This window comes from Onthophagus taurus, chromosome 2, assembly GCF_036711975.1.
Source record: "Onthophagus taurus isolate NC chromosome 2, IU_Otau_3.0, whole genome shotgun sequence".
In the NCBI taxonomy this organism is placed as follows: domain Eukaryota; kingdom Metazoa; phylum Arthropoda; class Insecta; order Coleoptera; family Scarabaeidae; genus Onthophagus; species Onthophagus taurus.
The window spans coordinates 30,304,811-30,324,746 of record NC_091967.1 but is presented as its reverse complement, the minus strand read 5'-3'; the positions used below and the strand labels follow the sequence as shown (position 1 = coordinate 30,324,746).

The following is a 19,936-nucleotide window of genomic DNA, read 5'->3' as shown; positions in this document are numbered from 1 at the left end:
GAATATCAATTCTTTGTTAAAGTTACGTCCAATCAAAGTAGGTAATAATTACTCTTTAATAATATGCCTTATTTTTCTTTTTTAGGGGAAAGGCTACAAAATCGTCGAACATTTTCTTTGCTACCATATCCCTTACATACTGTATAGATTTTGAGCAAAAAGTATTTTGGTTTAAGGTAAGTCCGCCTATTGCTGTTGATTACAGTAAACTTCTAATTCCTCAACATGTTACTTTACAGTTGCCGTAACGATGATAATCTCGTACAAAAATCAAGATTTCTACCACAGATGTCATCTAAGACCATTGCCGCCAAGTAAAGGATTTGATACCCGAAAGGTTGGTAGCCTGTTAATAGATCATTGTTCGCCAAATAGTCAGCAACACTCTGTTTTATTTAGTTGAGTAAACATACTGTATAAGGTTATCCAACTCCCTATGGGAGAGAATAAGCCTTGCTGTGGCGTCATTGGAACAATTGACATTTCTATGTTTTTATTTATACAGTGAATTTCACTTAAGATGCAATACACAAAAATATATTTCCATAGAAACCAGGGCGTACTTTCTTCCACACAAAGTGCAACATGTTAATATAATTTGACATTACAGTAAAACCTCGATATAGTTCAATAAGAATATACAATAATTTAGCGCTGAACAACAAATAAAACTAGACTAACACTAGCATTAGAACTAACACTAGACCGAGAACTAGAAATATTCCGTTTAGCCGTACCTCTCTTAAGACGGCTGGTAGGTGATAGGTACCGCTAGTTAGCATAAAATATCACTATGCTGCATATTTTTATTGAACTAAAACTAGAACTAACACTAGACCTAGAACTAGAAACATTCGGGTTTCTAGTTCTAGGTGCGTCTCTTAAAACGGCCGAAAAGGATTTTACCTTTTCCAAGCAAGGGCTAAACCCGAAACTTTCTAGTTCTAAGTGTAGTGTTCTAGTTTTAATTATTATGCAGCGCAAGACCAAGAATTAGAATCATTCGGATTTAGCCGTTTTAAGAGACGTGCGGCTAAACCCAAATGATTCTAGTTCTAGGTATAATGTGAGTTCTACGTAGTAACAGTGTAAAGCTAGTGTGAAACTAGAACTAACACAAGAAATAGAACCAGAATCATTCGGGTTTAGCCGTCTTGAGAGACGTGCTGCTAAACCCGAATGTTTCTAGTTCTAAGTCTAGTTAGTGTTAGTTCTAGTTTTAATTGTTATTCAGCGTTAGATTGTGGTATATTATTATGGAACGAAAAGTAGAACTAAAATTAATTTTCCTGTCGGGAAATTAATGTTTTTTTAAAAAAAGTTTTATTTATTACAAAAGGATAAGGTCTTTCATCTCTTTAGATGGAAGGACGCAGCCAAGGGTATTGGCGATGTTCTTCTTCGGTATCTTCTGAGGGTTGCTTGGTAATCTTCCAGTTTCCTTGGTACTTCTGGTACAACTTAAAAATATTATTGGTAGTCCCAGCACGATTTTATGTTATACCCATTGAAATTCGTCTAATTCTCTTGATCAGTTTGGCAAATTGTTTTCTGTTCGGTTTCACTTTTCCCATTGGAATTCTTGTAGTTGGATGTCTTCTTGTTTCCAATGTGTGTATTTCTTCTTTTAAGTCCTGATGTTTTATGGAATATAGTTGGAATTCTCGGTTCGGAACGAATTTCGATTGGGTTCGTAAAACTTCCTGTTTCCATGATATTTCACATTCTTCGGTTGATTGGGTTAGATGATTACCCTTGATTTTTCTATTTGCTTCTCGATCGTCACACTTAAGATTGAGGTATTCTTCTCCAGGACTTGTCAAGATCTATTCACTCTTGGAAATGGATTGAATGCGTTTTATATTTATGTTTAATTTGATATAGATTTACTAAATTATTATATTTAATAATTGAAACTAGTTTGTATCATATTCACTTATATATTTTAAAACTCTAGTCACACTCACATTACTACAAGTATCTCTTAATCTATATATCTAGATATATATCCATATCTAACTTAGGCAACTAAACCTACAACAGAATAGACGGTTTTTCGGTCCGTTGTATATTGTATGTACAAGAATTTTCTTGATATTCGCATCAATAGTCTTACTATTTCATTTCCACAAAAATCTCTTTTCTTTTATTTCCTTACAACGCTTGTTTAAAGAAATGTATCGTGCATTATTTTCAGCTAGGTAAAGGCTTGATATTTTTAATAGTTTAGATGGGATTTGGAATCATTATTAAATTGTGGAATAGGAATTATGTGATAAAACTGATAAATATCTGGTTCGCAAAGTGGTATTTGTATAAGGAAATTGAATTTGTTTGCTTTCATATATGCTTTGATGGTCAATGTTTTTTCAATAGCATAAATGTTGTGTTCATTAACAGGTAATGGTAATTTACTGTTGAATTTTAATTCTTGAACTTCTTTCAATTCTTGTATAAGCACATAAGTGTCTAGTATCGTTGGATGGTACGTTTCTAATTTTGCAAATGTTGTTGCTGTAATAAGTTTTTCTAGTATTAGTTTTTCGCTAATAATTTGAAAGAGAATAAAATGTAATCTGCCTCGTTTCTCTAAAGACATTGTTACGATTGTGATGTTCTTCATAATTTCTATTTGCGCTATTCTTGTTCTGATGATTATTTGATATTTAAATAAATAAAAGAAATTAATCGATCGTAATTGATAATAATATTAAATAATTATTCGTGAGACGATCTTTTTTATAAAAAGAAACTATCGTTTATTTCGATCTTCATCAGAGTATAACTAAAATACAAAAACAACTAAAAATAACAATCTTACAATAAAAGTTAATTACTTACAAATTATGTTTCTAAAGGAAATAACATAAATGAAATCATAAAACGTTTATAACAATAATTGGAGATGTAAAAAGTTTATGAAAAATAAAACGTGAAAAGTGACAACTATATTAAAATAAACAAATCAGTACTCGTCAATCATATTACGTCACAAATAAAATTCATTTATTTTTATTTTTATCTATTTGAAAAACATATGAATAAATGTTACTCAAATTTTCTGTATCTAACTTGAAATTTACAATATTATTATATAGGAGGTTTGTTTGTAACTCCTCGGTTGTCAGCTGCTGAGACTGTTCCTCGACGAGTTCGTTCACATCTCTCTCATCCACCTCCAGACCCATCGATTTTCCCATAGAAACAATCTGCTCTACCACTGACACTTCGGGTTCCAATCCTTCGAAGACCTTTTGAGCTACAGCCTCAGGCCACAGCTTCTTCCATGCAGAGGTTAAGGTCTTCGTTGTAACACGCAGCCAGGCCTGATCAATAATTCTTAGGCATATCACGATGTTAAAGTGGTCCTTCCAGAACTCTCGAAGGGTAAGGTTTGTGTTCTCCGTCACCTCAAAGCAGTGTCGAAAAATGTGCTAGGTATACAACTTCTTAAAATTAGAAATCATCTGCTGATCCATGCGCTGCAGGATAGGAGTGGTGTTGGGTGGTAGGTAGGGAACCTTTATAAACTTGAACTCTTCGAGTAAATCATCTTCGAGATTTGGTGGGTGAGCAGGGGCATTGTCGAGGACGAGAAGGGCTTGCATGAGTACGTTGTTTTCCTGTAAATATTTTTTAACAGAAGGGCCAAACACCAGCTTTATCCACTTCACAAACAATTTCCTGGTGACCCACGGCTTCGGATTTGCCCTCCACATAACTTGCAGTTTTTCTTTTAAAACCTTATGTGACTTAAAGGCTCTGGGATTTTCTGAACGGTATACTAGCAGAGGCTTAATTTTGCAGTCGCCACTTGCATTGGCGCAAAGTGCTAGAGTTAATCTATTCTTCATGGGTTTGTGACCTGGCATCGTCTTCTCCTCTGCTGTTATGCAAGTCCTATTCGGCATCCTTTTCCAGAAAAGCCCTGTCTCGTCACAGTGAAGACTTGCTGGGGGATGTATCCTTTGGCTTCTATCAGTTCGGAAAACGTTTTGATGTAAACCTCAGCTGCCTTTACATCCGAACTTGCTACCTCACCATACCTGACGACGGAGTGAATGCCGGTCCTTTTCCTAAAGTTGTCAAACCAGCCCCGACTGGCTTTAAACGAGTCTTCCGATTCCTCGTTTGTGGAAGTGTATGCTATCTGCTTCAGTAAATCACCGTAAATCGCTCGTGCCTTCTCACATATGATGCTTTGTGTTAAGGTTCCTCCTTGAAGCTGCTTTTCTGTCACCCACACCATCAGTAGTTTCTCCATCTTTTCCTGGAGAGAGGTCCGGAGCTTAGAAATGATTGTAACGCCCTTTGCTGGCGTTATACCCTTTATCAACTCCCTCTGTTTAAGCACAGTACATATCATTGATGTGCTACGCCCGTACATCCTTGCCAAGTCAATTACTCGCACACCTTGCTCATGATTTTCTATGATTTCACGCTTTAATTCAATAGACATCATCTTTGTCTTCGGACTCATGGTTATAAAAATAAATGTTATAATGTTTTGTAAATGTACAAAAAGCAAAAAACGCGTACCCAACTTATCAAAAATGCTTCGAAAACGAGGGAAACAAGCACACAGACTATAGTCTAGTCTGAGGTGGGAGAAACTGTGTGCCGCGCATGTTTGGGTCGTGTGCAGCGGTGTGGTGTGTGATTCCTCGTATCTCAAATCTTGCTCTCATCTCAAAGCAAAATATCGCTTGCTCGGCGGCTCGTATCTCAAAACATCGAGGTGTTATGATAATTTGATTCCTTGTCCAATATTATTGTGTTTTCAAAATCAAAAATATGGTTATGATCAACAGCGTGTTTTGAGAGAGCACATGATGTTTTTTTTAATTTAGTGTCACTTTTGTGTTTATTAACTCTACTTTTTAACCATTGTTTAGTTTGTCCAATGTATTTACCATTGCCATCTTTACAAGTAATGCAATATATAAGTTCCAACTCTAAGAATTTTTCTGTTTTATCTTTTAAAGTTGAGAAATATTTATTTAATTTTTTTGGGTATATATTAATGAATGTCAAATTATCTCGTTTTAAATGTATTCGAAGTAATTCTGTCCGGGGATATAGGGAAGATTTTTTATATTGTTTTAATTGTGTCAATGTATTACTTACGTATTTACTGATGTTTTGTTGTAAAATAGTAATTTATTAAGGAGTTTTCTTGGATAACCTTGGATAATAATATTATTTTCAAACATATTGCGTAAGATTTTTAGATTCTTATCTTTAAACTGTGGTTCGACTATAGTACATATTCTATGTTTTAAAGTAAGCACCGTAGCAATTTTATGTTTGAATGTGTGGTTCGAATGAAAATTTACATATCTACCAGAATATGTTGGTTTTCTATACCAATCCAAAATAATTTGGTTTTTTTCATCTCTAATCATCATGGTATCCAAAAACGGAATACTTTCGTTATTTTCTCTTTCGATCGTAAAACGAATGTTAGGATGAAATTTGTTAAACACATATAAAATATTATCAATATTATCTTCTTTACAAGCCAAAATCAAATCATTTACATATTTCCTTAATCATTATTTTGAAAAATTTCATCCACACAATAATCCATCACTATTAAAGACAGAATCGGGGTAATAGGTGATCCCATTGGTACTAATTTTCATGATATGTTTTATTTTTAAAAGTAAACATGGAAGCGTCAAAGAACAACTTCAAGCCTGTTAGGAAAATTTCTTTAATCCATTCACAAACTCCATGAATTCTCTCCCACTTATCTTCAACTATTTTTATCACAAGTGATAAAGGAATATTAGTAAACAGATTAACTACATCAAGTGGTATAAGTGGTAACAATACATTGTCTATTGGAAGTTGAAAGCCTCGAAATTCTTCCACAAAATCAAACGTATTTTGTTACAAGGGTCCATCCGGAGTATTCGTTTTCGGCAAAGGTGGGACTTCTGGATGTCGATTATATTTACATGTCTTACAGATATTATTACAATTATCTATTATTCTGTCGATAGTTCTTTTCATCTTGTTCCACCAATAACGTCTTCTCAAATGTTCAAATGTTTCATCTTTTCCACGACGATTTTGTGGTCCTTCGTGAAAATTGATAACAATTTCAATCTGCTTTTCTAGCTCATCAATCACTTTAACTCTTCGTAGTGCTCGTATGATATTTGGGCCATTATTGGTCATATTTTCTGTATAGACGTTGCACATTAATTTATAAAGATCTTCTGTAAATATGTAATACGTATCCTTATTTCCCATGTATTTCTTAAAGTTGTTTAGAATTTCCATATACGTATTCTTTTCTGTTAATTTTATGTCATAGTTTGTTCTTTCACACACCTTTCGAATTCCTCAGACTGTATAATTGTTGAGGTTTGGTTAAGTCAGCAAAGTCATTGATAAACTTCCTGTAATATCCCAACAACCCGAGGAATGCTTTTATCTCCGTCTTTGTTTTTGGTATTAGGTATCTTCTTATCGCTCTTATTTTTTCCGGGTTTGGTCTCACCCCGACTTTAGTTATCAAGTGCCCCAAGTATTTCAGCTCATGTTTCAAGAATTCGCACCTTTCTAATTTAATTTTGAAATTTGCTTCTTGTAGGCGTTTAAATACCATTTGTTAATTTCCGCATATGCTCTTCCAACGATGTTGAGAATACAATTATGTCGTCTAGATAAACCACGCTGGTGTCCTCCTGTAATAATCCTTTGAGAATGTTATCCATAAGTCTCTGGAATGTAGCAGGTGCATTTTTCAAGCCAAATGGCATTCTTTTAAATTCAAAATGTCCTTGCTCTGTTGAAAATGCTATTTTGGAAATATCCTTTTCATCTATTTCGACTTGGTGATATCCGCTTGCAAGGTCAATAGACGAAAAATATTGGCCTCTTCATAATTTATCTAAAATATCCGGTATCTTTGGTATCGGATCATGTTTTTATTCAGTTATCTATAATCTACTACCATTCGTTTTTTCAATCTTCCATCCTTCTCCGTTGTAACTATATGTACCGGTGCTGACCATGACGATATCGACTCCTGAATAATGTCTTGGTTTAATTGTTTTTTATTTCTTCTTTCATTTCTATCGGCTGTCTATACATTTTAATATACACAGGTTTTTCGCCTCTCATGTTTAGGCTATGTTTAATTTTATAATTCTATATGCGTAAACGAAAGTTTTTCTCCTTCCACGTAAACTATTTCTTTAAATTTTAATAAGAGTGCTTTGAGGGATTCTCTTTCTTCGATGTTAAGATTTTCGTCATTATTATTTTTTTCTATAATGGTGTTTATTTGTTCTTCCATTTTTGTTTCTCTTTCTTCTGTTGCTTTTTCTCCAATATTCTATTGCTCTTCTAACTTAAACACTGGTCTCACATTTGTTTTCATTAAATTTTTATTTGTTTGTATCAAATATGAAAGATAACGTAATTAAATTCGGTCCCACTTGACACGTTTCAGGTGGTACATAAGCGAGTCCATTGATCATATTATTCGCTTGATACTCAATTACTTGTGGGGTTCTTGGTAATATTCTACTGTAGGTGTTTTGAAAATTTCTTTTTTAGTATCCAATTTTCCTTTTACTCATGTCGTATACGTTGGAAAAATAGAAACAAAAAATACATGATCATTTTCTTCTTTTAATATGTCTGACATTGGTGCTTTAATAGACTTGATAGTAATTTCGTAACTACTACATTCATATATTGCGAGTTATATGAAATTCTTGGTATACATAATAATAATATGCCCGTTGCAGAATCTTTTAAAAGCCATATAAAAATGACATTTTTGCCGATTTTTAATTTTTTTTTGTCGTAATAGTATCCAAAGATATTGAAAACTTTGTAAATTTTAATGTTTTATTGATGTTTTATGATTATTGTTCTTAATATTGCATTCTGTCCATTTTTGTCAGTTTTTTTGTTTATCTCTCATTTATAAATTAGTACTTTAATTAGTACTGATTTAACTTTAATTATATAATATCGTTTATTGTTACTTTCTGTATACAATTTAAACATACTAGCTACAATATAAAATGGTCCACTTCATGATGCATTCACACTCAGGACCCACTTCCAATATTTCTCCTAGATCTCCTTTACCATTTTGTATTCCTTCCACCCCTATACTTCTACTCCATAGATTAACACACTCCTCACCAGTCCATAATAACATTATTTTCCGCCTGCACAAATCCTTCCCAAATATTCGTTCTCCCCGCTTAATATCTGTCCCAATAATCTACTTGCGTTTCTAACTCTCTCACGCTATTATCCGCTCGAAAAGCAAATTCTCCAGGTACGTAAATTGTCTTACCTCCTTGTGGGGGTGTTCTCACATATTAAAAAAAAATAATCAGTATTTAAAAAAAAATGATTTTTGTATTGGAAAATAAAAAAAATGACTTATTTCTGTTGAAGTCTAATGATTAATTATTATTATTAAAATAAACAAATTTTTACATGGTTATTCCTAAATATTTTAATGTTTTTCGGTCAAATTGAATCATAGTGGTTACTAAAAGATTCATTAAAATAACCTGAAAACGAAAAATGCGTATTAAGAGTTTTTCTAACATATGCGTATTGTTTTGATAGTTAAAACATATGCGATGACGGATGCTAGTACTTAGAGTACTAGAAGTTAGTTATTCCAGTTAATTAAGAAAGTTCTTATCTTATTTGCGGTAGACCGAAAGTGGTGGCTCCCTAGACAATATTTTCGATTAAAAAAATTAACGTTTTGAATTTATTGAAGATGAAATTTTTTCCTTTTTTTCCAGAAATCTTTAACCATTATCTGTACAAGTTGATGACTAGACAGGCGAGACTTCGCAAGTTAAAATACTAGAGCCAACACTTTTCCTAGTGGGTCTCAACGAATGGAACTCTTGCTTCCTATTTTCCACGAAAGTGAGATGCAGCAGGTAAATTCCACTTAATTCCTTTGCTGCTCTAATAAGATTGCTCTTCAGTTATAGACATCGACAAAGGTGTTTAGCGAACCGTGTGTGAGTGGATATGGAGCCAGACGCTAGATAATCACTTGAAGGTGAATGACTGCAGTAACAAATTATATAAATAAATTCATGTAATTTTTATATGTCGTAGAACCTTCACTTATGTGTCGTGCAGAAATAATACATGGATAGTATTCAACACACCAAAATAATCAAGGAGTCAATGTAAGCATTAAGTGAGTTCTCATATGAAAACTCTTCCAATTGTAAAATCAACCAGTTGTCACCATTGGAACCAGTTTGAGACTTTGGAGCCTTGAATACAGGAAGTACAACTCACTTTGTGAACGGAATCAAAAATATGTAAATGTGTACAAACCTGTGCAAATGTGTATTTGTATCAATTTATATTAGATATAAACATGGGAAGACTTGTGGACCGTTCTACCAAAACACTTTCTCCTCGACTTGAATATTTTCCGAACTCCATTGGCCGATTTGGACGTACTATATTTTATTAAATTATATTTTACCGCCGCAATAGGAACGATTCGAATATTGTCCGACCGAAGACTCAGCTTGACCAGCCTTTCGACTAAAATACGAGTTCCGGTAAATGTTTCTGTTTAGATTATTATTATTTTAGATAATCGCAATCATTGTACATTCAATGATCTGATTGAATTGTTATCGGCTCGATAGCACCAGAAGTAATGGAAAGCTTTCGGGAACAAGCTAATTGCATGATGTTAAGATCCCCTATCCACTATCTTTTGATAGGTTAGAATTTTCTACTGAAGTTCTCAAACATCTTTGCCAATTGATGTATGAACAAAAACTACAGCTTTGTTACTACAGCTTCGATTTGTTGCAACAAAGAAACTTTAGTGTTGCCTAAACTCGTAATCAACCTCAAAGATTAACGAAACGTTTACCCGCTGATTTAAAAGAATTTCTATCGATTGTAACCGCAGAATAAATTTAATTCTTGCAGTACAATTTCGTTAAAATTATCAAAAAGTACATAACCCTAGTGGCACAAGAAATTACATTTGGATAGATTATTCTACATATTTTTCGACACCTTCAAAACAGAAATAAGAAGCATTCTTTGCTAATAAGAAAAATATCTTCAGACGACCGCAAATGTGAATGTCATTTTATTTAAACATATTGTCACGATTTTAACGGTCGATTTATCGTACAATTTTTTAAAAGGTTTCTTCTTAAACCTGTACTGTTTTTTGAAATTTCCCCTAAAAGTGGAGTTCATTACATCGCATGGAACTTTTATCTTCTCCCGCATCATGGAGTCATCATGGAGTTAACTATATTCATATTGAAGACTTAAATGGTTGATCTTATTCTGTTTCCACATAATCGGGTAGACATTGTGGCCTCGCAAAATTCGATCATAGGCCAGTAATCTGCCCGTATTTTTTCAAGCGGTTTGTCGCTTAGGATAATGCGCTTCCTGGTTCCAACGTCATACAATACTTTAAAAGTGGTAAAGCTCCGATTCGGTGTCCATTGTCGCAGATTATAACGTCTGACCCTGGATCCGACCAAGCAGTGGCGAACATAGAGCATGAAATCATCGTCACCGGCACATATTACCACAGTTCTATACATTTCATAGCTCATTAATAATTTCGTGTTTGATTTCCATTTATTCAAAATTTCCCTCCTCTTCTCAAATGTTCGAAACAATTTCGCTGCTTTTAAAATGTGAATTCTTGCAGCGCCACCTATACCGTTGCCGGTTAGGGTGGAATACCGCTTAAGGTATTACGTCTTCCAAGCTAGCAGTGTACGAGCGAGAACAACACACAAAATAGTGTGCCGATGAGATCTTCTGAAATAAATATCGGAGAATGCTATTATTTAAAGTTTCTTTCCATTTGGTCCAACAGAATGGGCTTAGATGCAACCTAACCCATTTCTAATATATGCTATTTCTAATATATGCCATTTCTAATGTGTACCATTTATAATGTATGCCATTTTTAATCTATACCATTTCTAATATATGCCATTTCTAATGTATCCTGAGCAGTTGGGCGACAACATTCGGAAGAATGTTAATATATCCACGACGTTGTCGATTTCTAATGTATGCCATTTGTAATGTATACCATTTCTAATGTATGCCATTTCTAATGTATGCCATTTCTACTATATACCATTTCTAATGTATGCCATTTCTAATATATGCCATTTCTAATCTATCCTGAGCAGTTGAGCGACAATATTCGGAAGAATGTTAATATATCCACGACGTTGTCGATTTCTAATGTATGCCATTTGTAATGTATACCATTTGTAATGTATACCATTTCTAATGTATGCCATTTCTAATGTATCCTGAGCAGTTGAGCGACAATATTCGGAAGAATGTTAATATCATATCCGCGCCGTTGTCGATTTCTAATGTATGCCATTTCTAATGTGTGCCATTTGTAATGTATACCATTTCTAATGTATGCCATTTCTAATGTATCCTGAGCAGTTGAGCGGCAATATTCGGAGGAATGCTAATATCATATCCACTCCGTTGTCGATTTCTAATGTATGCCATTTTTAATGTATGCTATTTCTAATGTATACCATTTATAATGTATCCTGAGCAGTTGAGCGACAATATTCGAAAGATTGCTAATATCATATCCACGACGTTGTCGATTTCTAATATATGCCATTTCTAATATATGCCATTTCTAATGTATCCTGAGCAGTTGAGCGACAATATTCGAAAGAATGTTAATATCATATCCACGCCGTTGACGATTTCTAATGTATGCCATTTCTAATGTATGCCATTTGTAATGTATACCATTTCTAATGTATGCCATTTCTAATGTATGCCATTTCTAATGTATCCTGAGCAGTTGAGCGGCAATATTCGGAAGAATGCTAATATCATATCCACGACGTTATCGATTTCTAATGTATGCCATTTGTAATGTATACCATTTCTAATGTATGCCATTTCTACTATATACCATTTCTAATGTATGCCATTTCTAATGTATCCTGAGCAGTTGAGCGACAATATTCGAAAGAATGTTAATATCATATCCACGTCGTTGACGATTTCTAATGTATGCCATTTCTAATGTATGCCATTTCTAATGTATGTCATTTCTAATGTATACCATTTCTAATGTATGCCATTTCTAATGTATACCATTTCTAATTTATGCTATTTCTAATGTATCCTGAGCAGTTGAGCGACAATATTCGGAAGAATCGTAATATCATATCCACGCCCTTGTCGATTTCTAATGTATACCATTTCTAATGTATCCTGAGCAGTTGAGCGACAATATTCGGAAGAATGGTAATATCATACCCACGCCCTTGTCGATTTCCAATATATGCCATTTCTACTGTATACCATTTCTAATGTATGCCATTTCTAATGTATCCTGAGCAGTTGAACGACAATATTCGGAAGAATGCTAATATCATATCCACGACGTTGTCGATTTCTAATGTATGCCATTTCTAATGTATACCATTTCTAAAGTATGCCATTTCTAATATATGCCATTTCTAAAGTATGCTATTTCTAATGTGTACCATTTATAATGTGTGCCATTTCTACTATATACCATTTTTAATATATGCCATTTCTAACGTATGCTATTTCTAATGTGTACCATTTATAATGTATGCCATTTCTACTATATACCATTTCTAATGTATACCATTTCTAATTTATGCTATTTCTAATGTATCCTGAGCAGTTGAGCGACAATATTCGGAAGAATCGTAATATCATATCCACGCCCTTGTCGATTTCTAATGTATACCATTTCTAATGTATCCTGAGCAGTTGAGCGACAATATTCGGAAGAATGGTAATATCATACCCACGCCCTTGTCGATTTCCAATATATGCCATTTCTACTGTATACCATTTCTAATGTATGCCATTTCTAATGTATCCTGAGCAGTTGAACGACAATATTCGGAAGAATGCTAATATCATATCCACGACGTTGTCGATTTCTAATGTATGCCATTTCTAATGTATACCATTTCTAAAGTATGCCATTTCTAATATATGCCATTTCTAAAGTATGCTATTTCTAATGTGTACCATTTATAATGTGTGCCATTTCTACTATATACCATTTTTAATATATGCCATTTCTAACGTATGCTATTTCTAATGTGTACCATTTATAATGTATGCCATTTCTACTATATACCATTTCTAATGTATGCCATTTCTAATATATGCCATTTCTAAAGTATGCTATTTCTAATGTGTACCATTTATAATGTATGCCATTTCTACTATATACCATTTCTAATGTATACCATTTCTAATGTATACCATTTCTAATGTATGCCATTTCTAATGTATCCTGAGCAGTTGAGCGACAATATTCGAAAGAATGCTAATATCATATCCACGACGTTGTCGATTTCTAATGTAGGCCATTTCTACTGTATAGCATTTCTAATGTATTTTGAGCAGTTGAGCGACAATATTCGGAAGAATGCTAATATCATATCCACGACGTTGTCGATTTCTAATGTAGGCCATTTCTACTGTATACCATTTCTAATGTATGCCATTTCTAATGTATCCTGAGCAGTTGAGCGGCAATATTCGGAAGAACGCTAATATGATATCCACGACGTTGTCGATTTCTAATATATGCCATTTGTAATGTATACCATTTCTAATGTATGCCATTTCTAATGTATGCCATTTGTAATGTATACCATTTCTAATGTATGCCATTTCTAATGTATGTCATTTCTACTGTATCCTGAGCAGTTGAGCGACAATATTCGGAAGAATGGTAATATCATATCCACGCCCTTGTCGATTTCCAATGTATGCTATTTCTAATGTATACCACTTCTAATGTATGCCATTTCTAATGTATGCCATTTCTAATGTATTCTGAACTGTTGCGCGACAATATTCGGAAGAATTATTTCGATTCACATTTTGATTTTTTGTGTGTCACTTACTATTTTTGTTTCACTATCTCGAGAAGGGTTCTCTAGGATTTCTCCCCTACTTTAGTTTAGTGCGGAACGTTTTCAAAGGTCCGAGTTTGAAACAATTGTTTAGGTTAAGAGCGCTCGAAGCAAAGGGTTTAAAATCTCAGACGGAAGAAAAGACCAGGCAGTTCGATATTAGTTTTTAGAGTTCGGTCAAGAGTTGGAATTCCTAGAGTGGATGAAAGCAAGCGTTTACTCTAGGGCATCTTAAGTATTATTAAATTAAATAAAAGTTAGGTTGCTTAGATGAATTATATTATTTTGTGAAATCGGTGCTATACAACGAGGTGCATTTCGATTATGAAATCGCCCTCAGCCACGACTGCAACCGTAGCTGCGGGCAATCAAGGTGTCAATAATTTATCGTGAAGGTATATTAAAAGGCAAAATTCCAAAGGAATTAGTCCTTTATAACTATATGATCATTTATCTTAGCTATTATTTTTAACTTCTTTATAAAAGAGGGAAGAGAGATTATACAAAATTAAAATGAGAGGTAGGTTATACCTGTTCCATTTAACGTGGTCTTCAAGAAATTAACCAACAGAAATGTTTACTGAATCCAAGGATATTTATTTGAATATATATTTAGGATAATTATTAGGATATTTATTTATTTGAAAAGGGGAACTTTAGAAATTAATTTAATTTTTTATATATTTTAAGAAATGTTAAAATATGTTGTTAAAAAATCCGGTGATGTCATTCAATAGTGGCTTTTTAGTATTTTCTTTATTGGAATGTATAAAGAACTCTTCAGATAGGTCAAGTTCCATGGGTTTGTTGACATGTTTTAGTAATCTTATGTTTCTAATATATGTCTGCAGAGTGCTCGTGTTCTTTTAGGTGTTTTCAGAAAACGGAGGAATCCTTAGTAAGATGATCTCGTGCTCGGACTCTCAGATTCCTGTCCGTCTGACCTATATACATCCACCCACAATCTTTACAAGACATCTCATGCACTCCACTTAATTCTAAAAAATTAAATCTCGGTTTATTATACATAAGTTGACCTGAGACTTTTTTACCTGATTTCAACGCAGGCGTTATGTTGTATTTTTTCAAATTGTTCTTGAATTTAGGTTCTAGTAATGGATTTTATGGTATGGTCAGATATTGAGTTTTGGACTTTACGTTGGGGTATATAAGTTAATTCAAGTTTTTCGGTTGCAGTCGTGCCTGAGGACGATTTTGCTGATTTCACGAAATAACATAATTAATCTAAACAACCTGACGTTTATTTTATTTAATTCCTAGAGTGGAGTTCGGAAAGAAGAGTTGAGAACTGAGACTCTCGGTCAAGAGAAGCCCGTTAATTGAGATTTAAAACCCTTTGTATGTACTTTTAATTGCCGATTGTACTAATACGTTCTATTTACGCTTACGTTCTATTTATTTGGTATGTGTTATTTGTATTTGTGTGATATTATTGACAATTAAATTAATGATTAATAATTAATTTTTTCATTTTATATTTATTTTGCAAAATTTAATGTACGTGCTAATTACAATTTGTTGAGTATGCATTGCACACCCAGACGTCAATGTAAGAGCCACTCTGTTAATAAAACTATTAAATGAAAAATTCGTTTTTTCTTTCTACCATCCAATGTTATAGAAAGGAGTAAATTCTCCTCTTCTTTTTGTTTCCGTGCGTGAAGTAACCACAATTCAATATAATAAATTTACATTCAGTAAATCTATTTATCAATTAGTTTTAGCCCAATTTAACGCAAAATTAAAGGAAATCAAAGCACCAACTGTTTACAAACATGCGATATTTATCAATAGCATAGTTTGTAAGGCGTTATCGCCTATCCATACAGAAGCGAAGCGAGCGACGTTGCGAAATCGTTGGTCGAAACAAAAGACCATGGAGGAAAACGTCAAGGTTAGTATATAAGAGGTTGTCTAAGTTTATACGCATCCATACTGCGCATTACGTCAATGGCGACAAATAATACCAGGAAATAATTCAAATTACTAAAACTTTCATTACTTAACTTAATTAACGTTTTACTTTAATATATTTAGTGTAGTATCTAATTAGCTGCGGTAGTAAAACAGAAAATAATTCAACTTAATTTTTAATGTAAATTCACTTATCATAAAATAATTGAAGGAAGCTAGAGTAGTAATAGATTTATGTTATACTAGATAAGACACTTAAACTGTCACTAAACATGACATTGGGGTGCGCGCGCAATCCGTCGCCACTTACGTCATGAAACACTTCCACTCTTGCCTCTCGCACACAAACTAAAATCAAAGAATTACAATCATCGAGATACATATACTTTACTGGAGTGCGTGCTCACGATATTCGCTTGGTCGAGAAAACGGTCCGGCTCGCCAGCATGTTCCCCCACTCTATAACGGCAAGAAATACAAATAGTACTAACTAATGGATATGATTCTGCATGAATTTATTCAATATTTACTAAATAATTCAAATAATGTTATTCAATAATGATGAAAAATACCAAATAATATATATTTAAGTTATTATAGTTTAGGAAATAAATAAAAAATACTTCAAAGCTTGTTTTTTTTTGGATTATTTATTAGAAATATAACATAGATATATTTAAATTATACATTATTAAATAATATTAATTTAGTTAGTTTTTGGCGAACAGAAGAATTATTCTTTAGAACATTTTGTAAATTAAATTGTTTTCCATAATGATTAGCTCTTATGTTTATAAAATGTTGGGTTTATAAAATTTGTTCAAACTTTTGATTCGTACATCCCGACGTTTTACTTGTTGCTGCAAGATCTTAATTTTTCGTCTCAATTTTATCTTAGTTGGTGGCTGAATAATACACTGGATACCCACATCACAGTGCATTGCATTCTGAAAAATATTTTATAATTTTGTGATCTCTTCGATAATAGATAATAAAGTTTTACCTGTTCAGATATCTCAGATAAGTCGGGTGTAGTGCTTGGCATGTTCTCAATATCATCAGCCTATAAAGATTAAAACAAAACTAATTCATATTTTAATTTTCAACATATTTTTAATATAAATGGTATTTACCTTTTTCTCTTTCTCAATTACTCTAGACAATAAACGTCTTTTGGATGGAGGAGGTTTTTGAAGGGGATTTGGAAATCCTTTAAACACTGAAGGAAATGCATCTTCTTTTAGCCATCCCTTGCTGGCACCTGGTCGTATTTGATAATCCGTTGGCTTAAAATTTTTCCTGCGTACTTCCTTTATCCATTTTTTTAAAACTCCAGGCTTATTTAATGGAAATCTGGAACATTTATACATATATTATAATATTACCACAAACCTGAATCTAAAAATTGAAATTGTAAACCACTTCCTGTTGATTGTCTATTTGTACATCCGTATGCAGAACAAGAATTTACCATCTTTATAGATTTATATAATACACTAATTTAAACACAATATTAAAAAGTTTATAAAAAAATGTATTTAATGCAATCTTTATTCACTTAAACAACACGTTAACACCTATATGTTACATACGGAACTGAAGCTTCTTGCCGCTATAGGGTGGGGGAAGTCGTCGAGTCGACCGGCTCGTTTTTTAGTCCAAAGCACGCACTCCAGTAAATATAGTATATCTCGATGATTACAATATAGGAACCTAGACAACCTCTTATACAGGTGTCTCACGTAACTTTTCTAGGTTCCCCTATTCGTATAGTTTTTTTCTTAATTTTGGTAGCCTGGGTTGATCATTGGGAACTTTCGATCTAAAATATTTTTAAGATGTCTACCACTTCCGGTCTACCGGAAGTAGATCATAACTTCGTTATTTTAAATGGAATGCTATAGTTTTTATTACACCTTTTAATTGCACGTAAAAAAATATGTTGACTTTGATAAAACTTATTGGTACTGTAATGTTTTAGTCAACTTGTTAAATTGATAAGGAAACATGGTTATAATTAACAAAAAAAATATTAACTTTATTATTAACTAAACATTTGAATACTCATATCCTAGGTTTTTTTTTAATAAAAACGGCAATAATAATAATATAGCGAGTTCAGTTCCAAAAAAAGGAAATTAATTTTACAGGTTTCTATGGTTATCCTGCATTGAACCGTGATGAAACTGTCATGATGTGGGGGAACTCAGCGGTCGTGTCTGTGTGTGTGGCCGTGCAAAATAGACATCGCTCTACCATTAGTTAAGTTTGTGGCCACTAGATGGCATAATTATGAAGCGGAATTGAAAAATACATGTTTTTCTTTTTTTTTACTTTTAAATCAAGTTTGCTCGCGGGGCTTTTTAAAGCGGAGAATAAATTAAATATTAAACAATCAATAAAAATGCATACTTCTGATAGGTAATTTAAACGTAACACTAAAAATAACAGTAACACTCAATAAACAGCAACAAAATGAAAAAAGAAAACAATACTTATAATAATACTATAAAGAATCAGTTAATAAACTAGGAACACGGGAGAGAACACTCCTTACAGCACTATGAAATATATAAAAAATAGAAAAAGTAAAAACTTTTCGTGAGAAATAATTAAATATTAAAATTTTAATTTATTAAAGAGCAGACATGTTTCGAAACGATTGTTTCATCTTCAGTACTATAAGTATCTATAAGTTTACTAACATAAGTTTATTTCCAACATTTCTAAAATTTTTTATTTTTAACAAAAAGAAAACCTATATAGAAATAATTTTATTTTTAAGAAAATTTGCTAAAATTTACTAAGATATTCCCAATATATTTATATTTTTGTATTTTTCCATCATTTTGCATATATTTTAAAGTACTGAAGATGAAACAATCGTTTCGAAACATGTCTGCTCTTTAATAATAAATTTTAATATTTAATTATTTCTCACAAAAAGTTTTTACTTTTTCTATTTTTTATATACATATTTTATTGAGAAATATCCAGAATTTCATCCCTTCACTATGAAATAGTCTTATTGGATGTTTTTATTTTATCTTATTTAAATATGACAACATATTATATTTTAAAAGTAGATTAAACACGGCTAAATAAATTAAAAAAAATATATTTGTTAATTTTTTAATTTATAAAATAACTCAAACAACCATGTGTTTTCTCAATAAAAAGGACACATTTGACAATCAACTTTATGCAACCTCTAATTTTTGAAATACAATATTTCAACGTTACATTTTTTGTATGACGTTTCGGAAATTTATTCCATTTTCAAATACAATTCGCAATACATATACAGTGTCCGTCAAAAAGTCAGCAACACCCGTTTTATTTCTGTTCCATTGCATCAACGTTTCTGACATTTAGTTTATATGGGAGGTTCATACCGATCTTTCGATCTAAAGTATTTTCAAGATGGTGGCCATTTCCGGTTCTCCGGAAGTAGACCTCAACTAGGTTATTTTAAATGAAATGCTATAGTTTTTATTGCACCGTTTAATTGTATGCGAAAAAATATGTAGACTTTGATAAAAGTTACTGGTACCTAGCATTTTTTGTTTTCGAGTTATTTTGATTTTAAGTTTTTGTTTCTTAAATTTCACCATGCTTTTAAAACCCCATATCTCAGCCAATATTTATTCAAGAAAGCTCTAAGTTGGTGAGATTACTCTTCAAATCAAATGATATCAAATGGATTGTCACTTGTTGTATCAGAGTATCTTATACAGAGTGGTCAAAAATAGAATTGTCGTTTCTCCATATTCACTGGCAAGAAAGCTGAAAATTTTATATGGTACGCCCCATATTTTTTTAACCTACCAGTGAGAGAATGAAATTTTTTATCCAAACCTAATTTTTGTTTTCATTGATTCATTTATTTGTTCTTCTATTTGTTATTTTTAGTAAATAAAAGATAATTAACTAAAAGATTATCAATCAAAGTTACTTGTAAAAATAAATTAAACGAAAAAATGTCAAAATATCATGTCCTAATAAAAATATAACCGGTTTCT

The 19,936-nt window shown here is 32.5% G+C and overlaps 1 protein-coding gene across 1 annotated transcript; it reads right to left on the bottom strand.

Moving 5' to 3' along the window:
- Positions 1 to 16,545: 16,545 nt before the first annotated feature.
- Positions 16,546 to 17,630, bottom strand: LOC111422380 (THAP domain-containing protein 1-like). The gene is made up of 3 exons (XM_071201530.1): positions 17,048 to 17,630; positions 16,918 to 16,977; positions 16,546 to 16,861 (listed from the first exon to the last, which is right to left on the bottom strand). The coding sequence occupies exons 1-3, from the start codon at positions 17,282 to 17,284 to the stop codon at positions 16,706 to 16,708; spliced, it is 453 nt and encodes a 150-aa protein (XP_071057631.1). The 5' UTR covers positions 17,285 to 17,630; the 3' UTR covers positions 16,546 to 16,705.
- Positions 17,631 to 19,936: the final 2,306 nt, after the last annotated feature.